We start from the raw sequence: 14,979 nt of genomic DNA, 5'->3' as shown, positions 1-14,979 counted from the left end.
TCTTTGACGTTGTTGACATTTGGGGATCTGTGATGTATCAGCAGAGTGACAGACGTCCTTACAGTTCCTCCTGCTTGTTGGTCTATCAAAATGTCTCTCTGAACACCATACCTGTTTTGTTTCTGTGTACAGGTAGTCCTTGCGTTGCAGACTGCAGACTGCCTGTTTTCGTTTAAAGTAGCAGGGTCAGTTGATTCGGGCACCAAGCTCTCCCTCCCTGTGTCCTCCTCCTGCATGCTCATTGGCAACTCGGAGCTCTGCTGTTGGTTTTCACCCACTGCCTTAGTAACGAGGACCCTCCATAGGCTTGCGTTGTGGTGTTTCTTCCTTGGTACTTTTGTGAGGGGCGACATCACACATGCAGCACTTCCGGTGTTTGTGTCAGGGGATAGACCCGTGGAGACAGTCTGCAGACCCAAGGTGAAAGTGCCAGTTTGGGCGGTCCTTTGCCTTTTGAGGTCGACCTGCTGGTGAAGGAGCGCCCCACCCCGGTGGCTGTTCTGTAGCCAGGAGCACCCCCCACCTGGTGCTAGGGCTCTGCCAGCATTTTCTCCAGCCCCAGAAACCCACCATCTACATGATTCGGAACCGTGTTTCTAAAACACGATCCCAACTATGTCTTTGACTCTGCTTAGCACTCTGCCCTGGCTTTTCCTTCCCTATGAATTCATTCCAGGTTCCTTAGCCTGGCATTCAAGACCCTCCGTCATGTGGCTTCTGCTCCATTTGTCTGCCGTGTTATGTCCCTGCACCTATGAGCTCATGGTGTGTGCTCTGTCCCCTCCCTGGTCCATTCGCTCAACTTTGCTAACCTTCAGGACCTGGGTTGGCCGCCTCGCACCAGTGAAGTGTCTCCTGACCAAGGCCCTCCCAGGCAGGCAGACGTGGTCATCCTTCCCTCATGCCCTCACTCTGCCTCAGACATACCTCTTCTCTAGCACTTGCCTCACTATATGGTTGCGTGCCTGCCCTCCTGCTGGACGGCTGCCTTCGCCTTTGTCTCAGTGCCTGGCTAGTGGCCCAGCCACTAGATGGGTGGATGAATGGATTTGTCATCATGTAGAGCAAATTCTGAAGTTGGAGGTAGCTGCATTCCACTTTGTGGTCTCCAGGCCCTGAGAGAACCTCATCACAAAAGAGAAGAAAACACAGTTTCCCACACACTGTGAGGAGTCTTTCTCCATAAGTGTCCAGTTCTGAAGAGTCTGTACTGGTCAGCAGCCAGTGCAGGGCCTGGGGCCTCTGTGACCTTCACAGCTTATTGTGCATTGGCACATGTTAAAAGAACAAGTACCGGGGCGCCTGGGTGGCGCAGTCGGTTAAGCGTCCGACTTCAGCCAGGTCACGATCTCGCGGTCCGTGAGTTCGAGCCCCGCGTCGGGCTCTGGGCTGATGGCTCAGAGCCTGGAGCCTGTTTCTAATTCTGTGTCTCCGTCTCTCTCTGCCCCTCCCCCGTTCATGCTCTATCTCTCTCTGTCCCAAAAATAAATAAACGTTGAAAAAAAAAATTTTTTTTTAAAAAAAAGAACAAGTACCTTAACTTAGTAGTGTCAACCCCGAGTGTACTGATAACCCCACTTGTTGAATGCATTTTGCTTCGTTGTCGCTGTGGAAAGCCGCTGAATGGTGTGTGTTTTCTTCCAGTCAAGCGCTTCAGAGAGCCAAAGCATGAGAGACGGCCGTGGAGGATATGGTGCGTATTTAAATATTAACACCTTCCTAGAATGCCATGGGCTATTTGGGGTTTATTTGCAGGGAGGGCAGGAGGCAATGTGAGCGGTTCTCCAGAACATAAAGTGTTAGGATCCCTTAGTTGAATCAATCATTAGGAACTACGAATAATATGAAAGATTTCTATATCTCCAGATAACATTGAGCTTTGCCTTTATTCTATCATCACACTGCTGGCCAGTTTTAGAAATCGGAGGATCAGACAGATATATCACTGTGTGCTGCAAGTCCCTTTAATTATGTCTCCCTGGTGTTAGATTGTGATAAATCCTCAGATTCTGTAGTCTGTGTGTGTGAGCAGAACATTATCTATATTTGGAGATTACTCAGATATACCATGTATATGCTTCTCTCCCCAAAACTAGTCTTTCCTAGTCCTAGGATGACCCTGTGGTAGCAGTTTTTCCTTCATAAAAGGAGGGTAAAGCTTCAGACACGGCTTCCAAAGACAAAACTCAGAAAATAAGGTGACAGCCAGCTCTTCGGAACAACATGTCCACAAGAAGCTGACTTTCTTGGGCTGTGTTAGGCTTGCAGGTGTGCTAACAAAATAGCCATTTTCCCCTCCGGAGAAGACGTCAGATAAATCACTGTGATAAAGGCCCTTTACAACATTTTAAGCATCTCCTTATTGATCTGCAGTGCATTATTTGTGAATGTTGATCATTCTTGTTTTTATTTTCCCCGGTCGGTTTCTCTTGAATCTGGGTATCTAGCTTGGGCTGGGGGACCTGGGGAGGGTCTGGAGCTGGGGCACTCTGTGGGGCACACATTGTCCTTTGGAGGGGTATTTCTACTTTGCCATTATTTCAGGAAATGATTTTCAAGCTTCAGTCATGGGGTTGGTCTGGATAATCTCCAAAGTCCATTCAGCCCTAAGACCCCAAGGCTGATGGTCCGTGCCTGTGTGCCCCTCACCACCGCCTTCAGTGGCCTAGCCCAACCCTGGATGCCCAGCCTGGGAGACCAGGAGATTGACTGCAATCCAAAGACTACCTGTGGTTTCCAGGTGTTCATGGCAGGGGAGAAACTAAAGACCCCTCATGGATGGGGCAACATGGTGTCTCCAGAACGAACACCCTGCCATCTAGCCCAAGAGTTGACAAACTACAGCCCACAGGCCCAATCTGGCACGCTGTCCATTTTCATAAAGGGTTGCAAGAATGGCGGGCTCTGCGGCTGCTCTCACACTGCAGTGGCGGGGGGGGGGGGGGGGGGGGGGTGACCAGTTGCTGCAAACAGGGGCCTGCAAAGCCTAAAATATTTACTCTCTGGCCCTTTATAGAAAATATCTGTCCACCCCAGGCTAGCCCAGGGCATAAATGGCAGCAGCCAGAAGTCGTTAGAGTTTGAGCTGCAGTGCTGGATTTGGGCGTCTTGTTAGTCTTGCACAGCATTTAGCTCTGAGTGAGGTTGAATGGGAGCTCTTTAAAACAGAGGCACCTTGGACTTCATCGCAAAGCTATGGTCGAGCATTTTGAAATAACAAAAAAAGAAAAGGTAAACACACCTAATTTAAATATATGTTTAAACATGTGTTATACATCAGTGGCCTTTTAGGGGTTTATACAGTGTTTATGATGTTATACATCAGTGGCCTTTTAGTGTTATTGAAGGGTTCGAAAGGTAGCCGAGATGCCAAGCCTGAGTTAGTGCTGATGCCGGGGGAAGAGGTGACTAGTAATGGGGAAGTTGAGATCTCCCTGCTAGCTTTCTTCCTGTTTCAGACTTCTCATTTCCCCTAAATTGGATATTACCCTCCTGTTGGGGTGATAACAAGTGCTGATCCTATTTTGTGCAGGTTTTTAGACACTTCCAAACAAGCCATAGGAATGCTGTTCATCCACTTTGCAAATGTGTACCTAGCAGATCTCACTGAAGAGGACCCTTGTTCACTGTAAGTGGCTGATATTCCAGTACAAACATCACCCACCCATCCACTGAAATTGTAGGCTGGTCTTGCTTTCTGCCACCAGTCATGTTCCCTCTAGCTTGGGGAGGGAGCAACCCCCCATTGTGCTCTGTGTTCCCCCAAATGACCATATTCTGTGTGCTGCCTGTGGTTGCTCTAACACAGCTGTCAGTTGACCATTAGGGCTTTGCCTGCTTACAGTTGCCCTGCGCATTGGCTTTCTGCTCATCAGAACTCTGGTCCTTGGTGTTCTGGTACTTTTATGCCTCCTGGCAGGGAGCAGTCCCTGGCAGGACGGCATCGTGCCCTGAAGGAGTTTCTCTGCTGGAACTGGACACACAAGGGCTCCTCTGTGATGCCACCTGCTTAGGGTCAAAGCCATTGTTGACCATCATTGACCTCTTTGACCTGAAGACCACAGGTTGTTCCAGCACATCCCTGCAGTGTGCCTTCCACACAGTCCCCCACCCTAAGAAATCTGACTGAATCCCCAAATTGTGCCTCTCCTGGCAGATGGAGTGGAAAAGGAGGCTCACCTGCCCTATCCTGGCTCCATCTCCTACCTTCCTGGCTCAGACTTGCTCCAGCCAGTGCTGTGCTGGTGGCCCTGAACCCCACCAGCTACCTCCTGCTTCTATGCCTTTGCTCATGCTGCTCTCTGCCTGGAACACACACACCCCCCCCCCCCCACCACCGCCACCCCTGTCCTGCCCCTGCCTCTGAGAGAGCAGGGTGGATGGCTGGTGAGTCCCTTGCCAAGAGGTTTAGTGTGTATTTAAGAACATTTGGACTGGAAGATTCTTTTAAGGCTCCTTCCTTGATGACTGTGTAGATTTAGATTTCAGAAGGAAGTCGTGAAGTCGCCCAGAATCTTTCTCTAAGAACTGGACAGGTTGTGATCTATTTGGATGTTTGGGTGTATGTAGTCACAAAGCAGAAGAGTAGAAAGGTGACCCTTCTGTAGGGGAGATGGTTAGGAAAGGGCCTTGTCCTTCCAACTCTTGAGCCCCCCAGCAGGCTTGAGTCATTGTCTGATCTTGTTAATCATCTTGATGTCGTTGACCAGGATAGACTGAGAGCCTGCTGCTTGCACAGGAGCCTCTAACCTAACTCCTGGTGTAGCCTCGGCCATGTGCAGGACTCTCCCTTGCAGCACCTCCATTGCCCATCTGCAAAAAGAAGATGATACAGCTTTAAGAGGGGCATTGACAAACTGAATCATAGCCAGGATGGAGAAAGGGCTGTTGACTGATCTTGAGTGCTCAGCCTGGAGGAGAAAAGGCCCAAGATGGAGCTTGGTATGGTGAAGGCACTTGACTGAGAGGCCAGACTGAGCCATAGTTTGCTCCCCTGTCCTGTGTGTCCTGCCAGATCCCCAGGATTCCTATGAAGGTTTCAGGAGTTGATGAGTATAAGCGCCACTGGAAACCAACCAGTGGGGCACTTCTCAGGAAGTTAACAGTTCAGTTAGAGGAAGTTGTTGTTAAAACTTAGGAAAGGCATGAGAGCCCCAGCAGTGGGGACAAGAACAGGTGGTGCTTGGAGAGTAGATTGCATGTGCCCTGGGATCTGTTCCAGGTCCTACCATCCTTGCTCTGCCCTGTGACTTTTTACAGGTGGGCTGGGTTGGGCTGGCCCTGGGGCATCTTGGGAGTCTGCAGACCTGAAAGGAAGCCGGCCTCAGCTCAGGGAAAGCTCAAACAGAAGGAGACAACTGCTCCCTGTGGCTGCATGGGTCCCGTGTGCTGGGGGCTCTGCTCCTTCCTCTGGACAGCTTTGTTGGCCGGGGGGGGGGGGGGGGGGGGGGGGGGGGTAAGCTTTCGTGACTCTGAGGAGCTATGATTCAAACAACACATTTGTGTAGTATCTACTAGGTGGCAAGCGCTGTTCACATGTGTTAATTCATTTGATCCTGCCCTACAATTTAGATACTTTGGTTATCCTCATTTTACAGCTTGGGGAACTGAGGCACACAGAGAGGATGTAAGTTAAGTTCTCATGGCTCAGTAGTGACAGAGTGGAATTTGAAGCTGGCCAGTCTGGCTCGGGGCCCACTGCTGTCTGGTGGTCTCATCTGTGCTGGATAGAGGGTATGGAGCTTTCTGTCTTTGTTCCCAGGGCCTGGTGCACAGTAGGCATAAATATTTGGTGAGGGAATGAACTGACGTGTGTATATGTATCAGGTGTTCTTGTTATTTTCAGGGTGAGCCTCAGATATGAAAACCACTTGAAACCAATTAGATGTAAGCGTCCGAGAGCAGTTTAGCTTAGGGCCAGCTGTGAACTTGGAGAAATTGCCTTGGAAGCAGTTGCTGTGCTTTGGTCTCTGGTCTGAGAGTGACCCCTTGTGATTTTAAAGAGGAAGGGCAGACGGGAGAAACCACCTTCCCCTCTGGTTTTCTTGCCACTCCAGGGCGCCCCTCCAGTATCAGTGTGCTGTGCATGTCGCCAAAGCCTGGGCCTTATCTTAGGGTGGGGGCTGTGAGTCTGCATAAAATGTCTGAAGCCTCAGAAAGTGGAAAGTGTCACAGTTGATCTGTGGCATCTGGCACTACTTTGAAGGCTTTCCGAGCCACTTGGCATCCCAGAGGGCTGTACCTGACCCAGTGATGGCCTGTCTCCTGCTTTGTGTGGAGAACTGGGGCCTGTGATCAGTAAGATCTGGGTACAGGCCCTCGAGGGAGGCCCTTTCCTTGGTGAGGGAAGAGGTGCGTATCAGACACATGGGAACAGACCTTACAAAAACACATGATCAAGGTGGGAGTGCTCTTCCGACCCTCCTCCTCTCCTTCTCCTGTCATCGTGCCTTTTCCATGGGAATAAAGCTTCTACTCCTTAGAAGTACTTGTACTTGCCTCCATGGTAGGCTCTGAATCTGAAATATGGGGATGAACAAGGGCCACATGGCCCTGACCTGGAACAGGAGCACTGTCTCGGGGCTTTGGGTGGACTGGACCGTCAGGATGTGAACAGTGTCATGGAACAGACTTCTTTTACTGAATTAAGTTCTGTTTCCCTGCTGACTCCCTTGCTGTTTCCAGGCACTCTGTCTTATGAGAGGTCTTCATTTGCTGGGAGTGTTTGAGGTCTTCCAAGTTTCTTTGTCCCTGATGAGTGTCAGCACACTGTCGTGGGGAGGCTTCGTTGGGGTTCCTGGGAGTGAGCCCCGCAGCCTCTTGCACGGGCCCCAGAACAGGCCAAAGTACCAGGGCATCAGGCTTGAAGTTGGCCCACCAGGGGCTCTTGCTTCCTGACAGTGCTGCTATGTCCTCTCCTCCCAGGTACCTCATCAACTTCCTCCTGGACGCCACCGTAGGCATGCTGCTCATCTACGTGGGCGTGCGTGCTGTCAGCGTCTTGGTGGAGTGGCAGCAGTGGGAGTCTCTGCGTTTTGGCGAATATGGTAACGTAGCATAGACATTGGTAACATAGTATGGAGTGTGGGGGGCGCTTCCTAGAGGGGGCTCTGCTCCTTGTCCCATACAGCCCTCCAGGCCAGTGGATTCAAGGGTTCAGGAGCCGGTGATTGTCTCCTCTGTGTGCTTGTGGGGCCAGTTCTGGTCCCCTGCTGGTATCTGAGTGCCACACGTCTGAGGTGGGTAGGTACACATATCAACTGCCACTAGACGGCAGGAGCCAAGAGACCCTGGACACAGGGAGAGCCACAGCATTGGCCTCTTCCACCAGAGGGCACTGGAGGCCACACCTGCTGGCTGTAAGGCCACCTCACTGTGCCGAGCTTCCCACTGAGTACACACCGCCTGCCCACCTCGTTAGAGAAGGCAAGGGATGGCTCTTGGTTTGGGAGGTGCTCAGTAGGGAGCTGGCCCTCTTCGCATGTCTGTGCTTGTCCTGCCATTGGGCCATTTCACTACAGGGGCTGCAGGGGCAGGATGGAGGATTCTCCCCTCCCTGGGGCCAAGTTGCCTTGCTGTCTCCTGACAGTAGGCTGGCCCCCACCAGTTTCTGGCACATACGGCTGCCAGGGACACCAGGTGCATCCTCCCTCAAAGAGACGTGGCTTAAAACAGGTGACCTCTGGCTGCTGGCTCATCTTTGACCCACCCCCCCCCCCTCCCCTCAGGCCCCAGGGACAATGGCCTGGGCAGGAAGTTCCCCTGAGGCTGTCTCCCAGCACAAACACATCGCCCTTGACTTCGACTTCGTACTCCCAGGGAAGCGGCTGGCTGTGGCCTGAGCAGGGCTGCAGAGACAGGTGCCTCCTTCAGGCCTTGCCACACCCTGGGAATTCAGGACCACCTTCATAGATGGTCCCTACTGTTTGGGAGCAGGAGCTCCTGGTCTCAGTGGGAACAGCATCAGCGGGGCCTTGGCCACATAGGGGCACACACAGAACAAAATGGAAGGAATTCTGGACCTCCACTCGATACCTTCCACAGAGCTCCTGGGTCTGGGCCTCAGGGCCGGTCACTCCTAGATGACTGAAAACTCACAAGGTACCAACATGTAAAAGGAGCCGATGCATGGAGCTGGCTCTGAGTGCCTTGGGTATTTCTAGAAATCTTAAGTAATTGTTTGTCTCCGTTGAGGGGAGATGAACTCAGGGGAGGGCTTTTCTTAGCCCCGTTACTCGATGCCTGGTGAGTCACGGACTTAAAGATAGTGTCTGACACAGTGTGTGCTCCTGTGGTTCAAGAGAAGGCTTCTGAGAAGCCCCGAGTCATGACTCCTCAGCTTAGAGGACACACTCGGACCACAGCGGTGCCATCCTCATTTATAGGCTCATGCCCAGAGAGGTTAAGTGACACAGCGAGCCAGTGCACAGCTGAGGTGGGGCGGGGGGCGGGGGGGGTCTCCTCTCCCACCAACTCCAAGGACGGTGCTGCTCACTGCTTGCCACTGAGACCCATCGTGGAAGGCGGGGCTCTGGACTGCACTGTGGTGACCAGTGCTGTGGGAGGTGCACCCATGGCCCCTTGATGACTCGCGGGAGGGGAGGCCAGGCTGGCCCTGTCACAGCAGGCACTTCACCCATCCCCAGCGCGTCGGGGAGGCAGCGGCTGTCTGAGCTGCTTGCTTCCGTGCGGTCCTGTCTTCCCACCACTGCATTTAGGAACCAGAGTCTTCAAGCCGGGTGTCTCCAGATGTAGCTGCCCCTTATCCAGGACCGTCCCGAGTCCTCCCTCCCCAGGCTGACGGAGGAGGACAGCGCATGTGATGTTGCCTCATTTCTGTTTTTGTCCATGTTACCGGTTTCTATCGCTGCTATAAAAAGTTACCGGGAAATTAGTGGCTTCAAACAACACGGATTTCTTGCCTTACAGTCGTAATTCAGACATCCCACGTGCGCCTCCCTGGGCTAAAGTCAAGGTGTCGGCAGGACTGGTTCCTTCTGGAGTCTCTAGGGGGGCACCCATGTCCTTGCCTTTTCCCGCTCCTAGAGGCTGCCTGCACTGCCTGGTCGTGGCCCCTTCCTCCCTCTGAGGGGCCCGCAACCGGTCCTTTCACGCGGTATCACGCTGACCTTCCAGCACCTCCTTCCAGCTTGAAGTGCCCTTGTGAGCACTCTGGGCCCACCTGGATACTACAGGATGCTCTCCCTTTCTTAGAATCGGCTGGTTAGCGACCTCCCTCCCCTCTGCCAGGTTACCTGACACACGCACAGGTTCCTGGGACTAGGATGTGGTCTCTCTGTGGGACCGTTATTCTGTCTCCCGCACCTGTTGACCAGCCCACTGCTTGAGGCCATGGTTCCATGTAAGCCCCAGAGCTCTCTTCTCAGCTAAGCGAAGAAGAAGGGCTTGTTTTCTAGGTGTTTCCTTTGTCCCTAGAGGAGAGGGTGAACTTGCTGACAAGCACCTGGGACTTGAGGAATCAGCCACGCGGCCCTGAGGGGTGAGACGAGATCTAGGTGACAGGTGTGCTTACAGTCAGATGACCAGGCAGCTTCTCCCCAAGCGGAAGCCCTGAAAGTGGGGTCTCTGCCCCAGGGCACCAGTGGTTTGTGGGTTTTGCTGCCTGCCCCTGTCCTAATGGCCCCTTCCTGAAGCCTTGAGAGACAAACACGTTCTGTCCGTTTGTCCCCTATTCCTGCAATTTATCCTGAGGAACTTATTCAATAAAAAAACACCCATGTGTGAACCTGAGGCTGTCCAGTGTGGTAAAAAGCAGGACACATTGAGAATGCCTGACGTGTCTGTTTTTAAACGATGAGACAGTGGGGAACGTCTGAAAGGCTCTCAAATGAAACAAATCTGAAAAACAAACCGCACATGTGCCCATTCCAGCTGGGGCTGCATGTGGTCCGGACACAGCAGAGGAAGGGACGTGTGGGAGCAGGTTTGCACAGGTTTTTTTACATTTTTTTCCACCATGCTTTTTATTAAAGCGTGTAAATGAAACAAGCCGCAGCTGCAGCTAAGCTTTGAGGGGCAACACGAGGGGAGGGAGGAAAACACGTCCCCCTTTGTCAGTCACCTCAAACTGAAGGGCAGAGGGAGCAGACACACAGAGCAAGTGGGTTTTCTCTTGACATTAAGTGTGGCCCCTTGTTCTGTTGACTTTAAACACGCCAGTCCCCATTCAGAGATACTGCCTGCTAGTGCTCTGTCTCCAATCTTAATGATTTTTAACAAATATTTTGATTGGTTGTTTCTGAGAACTTTTCTCAGTAAGGTCACGTAGTTTACTGAGGGGATTACAGAACTCCATTAAAAGTCTGGCTAGGAGGGATTGTGCTTCTGAAGTGGTTTCTTGGCTCAGCTGCGTCTAATCCCAAAAGTGAAAGTAGACAGAACGAGCTCAAAGGAAGGCCCTTTGGCTCTTCTGCATGCCTTCTGTACCCTTCTCCCGAGGCTTTCCAGAAAAGGGAATGGCCTGATGTTGTGTCCATTACAGCTGCGTGAAGGCATTCACTTGCTCTTCCACTGGCAGGCTCTGGCAGGGCTGGGGCCTGTGACAGGGATGGCTACGGAAACCATAGACTCCAGCGAGAAGCTAGTGCCTTCTCTCTGGGTCACGTTCTCTTCTCACTGCCTATATTAGGGCCTTTGCCTCCCCTGAAAAGCTACCATCTACCCTGCTCTTCTGGTCAGCGGTGGTCATACAAGTGCAGCAGAGCTCCTAGAGCCGGCCCCGGGGGACCCCACCGCACTCTCCCTGCGTCTCCCACTTTGGGGAGGCATGTGTGGCTCCCTGGGAGGCCCATCCTGTGGGTTCTGCCTGTCCCTGAGGATACAGATCCTTCCCTGGGACTGGTCCTCCACGCTTCCTTCTAGTCCCTGTTGAAACATTCTGGAGGCCCTCCAGGGCCTGCGTGTACCCCAGCTTGGACTGTTGGGATTTCTCCATTTCTCAAACACGGTGACTGATGGGATCACAGATGGACCCTTGGCACAGCCCCAAGGCACGGCCCCTCACTGCTGCCCCCTTGCTGTGAGGGCTGCCCACTTTTCTTCTTTGTCCCCAGCCAAAGCTGTCTTGGGCTGCCCTGTGTAGACAGAATCAGAATGCCTCCAGTCCGAATTCTGCCTTCAGGGCTGAGGGCGGCAGGGACAGCTGGGGAGGGTAGGTGGGGGTAGCAGATGAGCAAAGAGGTTATCTGCTGCCATCGCAGTCACAAACATCAGCCAGCCCACAGATGGAGGAAAGGATGGGTGGCACCACAGTCACTGGAAAAATCAACAACGGATAATAATAGCAGTCTTGCTTCACACAGCTCTGCCAGTGGACAAAAAGAGCCAGCTCTCCGAGCCCCAGCAGGGAGCACTTACTAACTTTAGTTTTTTTAATTATATCTTAGAATCTCTTGAAAGAAATGCCACGCTGGTATCTCCAAATTAGGAATTCTCTGATTTTGTCTAAAACACTCACATTTGTCTACTTGCGCTGAAGTGATTCTTGGTGCTTTCAGGGCTCATTAAGTGGCTTTAGAGCCAGCATTCTGGTGTGAGCTGGAGGCGTGAGGGCTCACAGGAGCGGTGGGTACGGGACAGAGGTGTGGTGTCCGGGCCCCACATGACTGCACACCCACTGTCCCCACAGGAGACCCTCTGCAGTGTGGAGCCTGGGTTGGGCAGTGTGCTCTTTACATCGTGATCATGATTTTTGAGAAGTCTGTCGTCTTCATCGTCCTCCTCATACTTCAGTGGAAAAAGGTTTGCCTCTTGTCCCTTCTCTACCAGCTCCTTGGGACACCAAGGAAGGTGGTACTTTTTCCCCTACCTCCCACACATTCCCAACCTTATTAGAAAACCAAATTTGTTGTTTCCTTCTTTCTTGCCTGCATGAATGCAGCCTGGATTCCACGTGATAGGGCCTCCTGTCGAGAGCAGGAGCTTGTTTTTCCACTTAGCCTCCATCTCTTTGGATCACGCAAACGTCTGCTCTAGGTTAAGCTTTGGGATACGTAATGGAAGTAAGAGTCCCTGCCCTCGGATTGCTTACTGGCTGATGCGGTCTTTAGGCCTCATGACTGCAACCCTCAGGAGGGTGTTCTCTACATCTGCACATGTCCTCACGCACCCGTCTTTGCCAGTGGTTTAATTGAGCCCTTTGGTGGCACAGGAAGCTCCTGGTTGCATGTTGTTCCCAGGGTTCCCTTGGCTTTGCCCTCTGGCCCCAGTGCCCATTTCCTCCATGTGGCCACATGAAACCAGCCAAAGAGCCTTCGGAAACAAGTAGCTCAGAACTTGGCTTTCCTTTGGTTTTATTTGTATCTGCTTTTTATTTTTTAAGAAAATAAACCAAGGCTTTTCAGAGCTGTTGTCCTTCGGGAGGTGGTTGGGGTGCAGGACTTCTGTAAGAAAGTGGCCTGGCACCTCATTGCTAGTGTCTGTAATGAGCATCCACTGACCTCGCTCCCTCTATCTCCCCAAAGCCTCCCCACCCTCCATGCCTCCTGGTGTGTGGTTGTAAGCCCACTACATTTCCTGAGTCCACAGCCCTGGGCAAGCTGTGAAAGCCCTAACTGCTCCAAGTGCTTTCCCTGGCCTGCCTTGTTAGCAGTCACACTTCGGGACGGCCTGTGCAGCCCTGGGCGTGAGGTGCTCTACCCATCAGAGTTTGGGGGACTGTGGTCTAAGCTATGCCGCCCTGCTCAGGGCCTCATGGATTGACCCCTGCAGCCACCCCCACCCTCAGGTGCCTTCCCTGTCGTGTCTCCCTACCTCACGGAGTCTGCTTCTCTTTACAGGTGGCCCTGTTGAATCCCATTGAAAACCCAGACCTGAAACTGGCCATCGTCATGCTGATCGTCCCCTTCTTTGTCAATGTCAGTGCCATGTTGCATTTTCCTACCCCCACGTGCTTTCTGCCTTCCAGTGTCCCATTCACAGTTCAGAGTCTGACAGAGAAAGCCCCTTTTGGCCCCCACGTCCCTCTGTGTGAGCATTTGCCCTCTCCCCACCCCCACTCCAGACGTGAAGATGGCAGGATTGCTTTCTCAACAGGCACACCCCATGCTCCAGGCCCCCTGTGCAAGATGGAGCGTCCCGGGAACTGTCTTGCCCTCCCTGCCAGGGGACCTCCCACCACCGAGGCCCACCACATGCATGACAAGGATTTCTAGATCAGGATGCCAGGCTTCTATCCCTGTCGTTTACACAGAGCTCCAAGAGAAACTCACAAGCACACTGGCTAGAATTAGGAAACAGTGAGAAGAAATGCTACAGGCACCTGGGGCTGACAGACGTGGCCGACGATGCAGGCCAGCCACTCAGCCCGTGGAAGGAGCCCCAACCAGGAGCCCAGAGACCTTGTTAGTGGCTAAGGCAAAGGCTCAAGGCAGGCTGTCCCCATCAGTCACCACCACTCGGGCTGAAGAGGGCCAGGGCTTTCTTGCCGGTTCTCTGATAAGAAAGTAGAAACAAAGGAAGTGGAGAGTGGGTGTCTCTTTGAAAGCTTGTGAAAGAGAGCAGGGGGACTGGATGAGGGTTTCCTTCCCCTTGTCCTGGACGTAATCTGGAGCGGGTAGGAGGCATGCCAATGGGGTCTGCTCTGCTTTCACAAATGGCTTATCCCGGAGTAACGCTCAGGTTCCCTCCCCACAGGCTTTGATGTTCTGGGTAGTGGACAATTTCCTCATGAGAAAGGGGAGGACGAAAGCTAAACTAGAAGAAAGGGGAGCCAACCAGGACTCGAGGAATGGGAGTAAGGTCCGCTACCGAAGGGCTGCATCCCATGAGGAGTCAGAGTCTGAGGTAGGGCTGAGCCCCCGTGCTACCACCCGACCCAGGGAGGTCTCTGGTCTCTGTTTGCATCTGGTCCTCTCAGCACTAGCCACGGGGAGGGAGAAGAGGCTGACAGCTCCATCTGGCAGGGACCCATCCCTGCAGCCCCTGGCCTTCCCAGGGCAGGAAGGTGGAGCACCCAGTGTGGTGGGGGCTCCGACAGTCCCTCCCCAATCCCTCCACCAATGGAGGAAGACAGGGAAGGGAGGGGCTGCCTTTCCCTGCTTTTCCTTCCAGGGAAGCTGGCACAGATGCTCCTGAGCCTGATCATTGACCTTTAAGCATTCAGGTGTTTGAATCCCTGCCCACCACTACAGAGCAGCGGAAGTGTTGGCTGAGCCCACTAGAAAAGTCTAAAACGTAGAGGTAGCCAGACCTTCCCAGGGAACCTCACCTTCCCATATTTTCAGGTTTCCTACGTTCAAGGGTTTGGACTTGGAGGAGACTGGTGGTCATAACTAGGAGCATGGAGGCAAAGTTACACTCCCTGGGCAGCCTGCACTTCTGTGTGCTGCAGGGTGAGGCCAAGGCTGCCTCCTGAAAGGGCCTTGTCAGCCCCCAGGGTGGGGCTACAGAAATGGCTGAGGTGACATCTTCCCTGAGAGACCTTCAGACTGCATGAGGTGAACGTGCCTGAAGAGCTCTCTGTAAGACTGATCGTTTTGAGATTGAGGTGTTAACAAAAGCCCTGTGAGGACCCTGGAACAGTCTGTTTAACTCCTGGGGGCATCCTGGAGGGAGTTTTGGAAGCTGGGTAGAAGAGCAGGACAGAGGGTAAGCCCATGTCTTCTCTAGGGGTGCCTAGGATCTGACCCGGGGCCTGTCGTGTTGTAAGAGCCTAGTGAACATTGGGTGAATGACAAACAGCACTACAGGCAGAAGCAATGACTCATGAGCAGTCGTGCTCATGTGGTGTGGCATCTGGGCAATGTGAAATCCATCATGGCCAGAGTGGCCTGTGTTCCTCAGGGTAGGATGGGATGACAAGAAATGAGGTATAGGCAAAGGTCTCGGTGAGACAGGCAAGGTGCTTTGTGATTGGGGCGCACATGTACAGGCAGTTGGGAGCCAGAGAGAAGGTTTAATCTGGGAGCCACCAAGGGAGTCGTCCAGGAAGAGGTGATGTCCCCATCCTGCCCCCAGGAG

The 14,979-nt window shown here is 52.9% G+C and overlaps 1 protein-coding gene across 1 annotated transcript in view; it reads left to right on the top strand.

Moving 5' to 3' along the window:
* Positions 1-14,979, top strand: part of LOC122487323 (store-operated calcium entry regulator STIMATE) — a 53,168-nt gene that overhangs the window by 33,752 nt on the left and 4,437 nt on the right. The window contains exons 2-7 of the mRNA XM_043587626.1: positions 1,645-1,693; positions 3,533-3,628; positions 6,925-7,046; positions 11,648-11,760; positions 12,798-12,875; positions 13,654-13,803. Coding sequence (XP_043443561.1) covers positions 1,645-1,693; positions 3,533-3,628; positions 6,925-7,046; positions 11,648-11,760; positions 12,798-12,875; positions 13,654-13,803 — 608 coding nt within the window. The remainder of the gene's footprint in view (positions 1-1,644; positions 1,694-3,532; positions 3,629-6,924; positions 7,047-11,647; positions 11,761-12,797; positions 12,876-13,653; positions 13,804-14,979) is intronic.

Source organism: Prionailurus bengalensis, chromosome A2, assembly GCF_016509475.1.
Source record: "Prionailurus bengalensis isolate Pbe53 chromosome A2, Fcat_Pben_1.1_paternal_pri, whole genome shotgun sequence".
NCBI lineage: Eukaryota > Metazoa > Chordata > Mammalia > Carnivora > Felidae > Prionailurus > Prionailurus bengalensis.
This window is presented reverse-complemented; position numbering and strand designations above follow the sequence as displayed.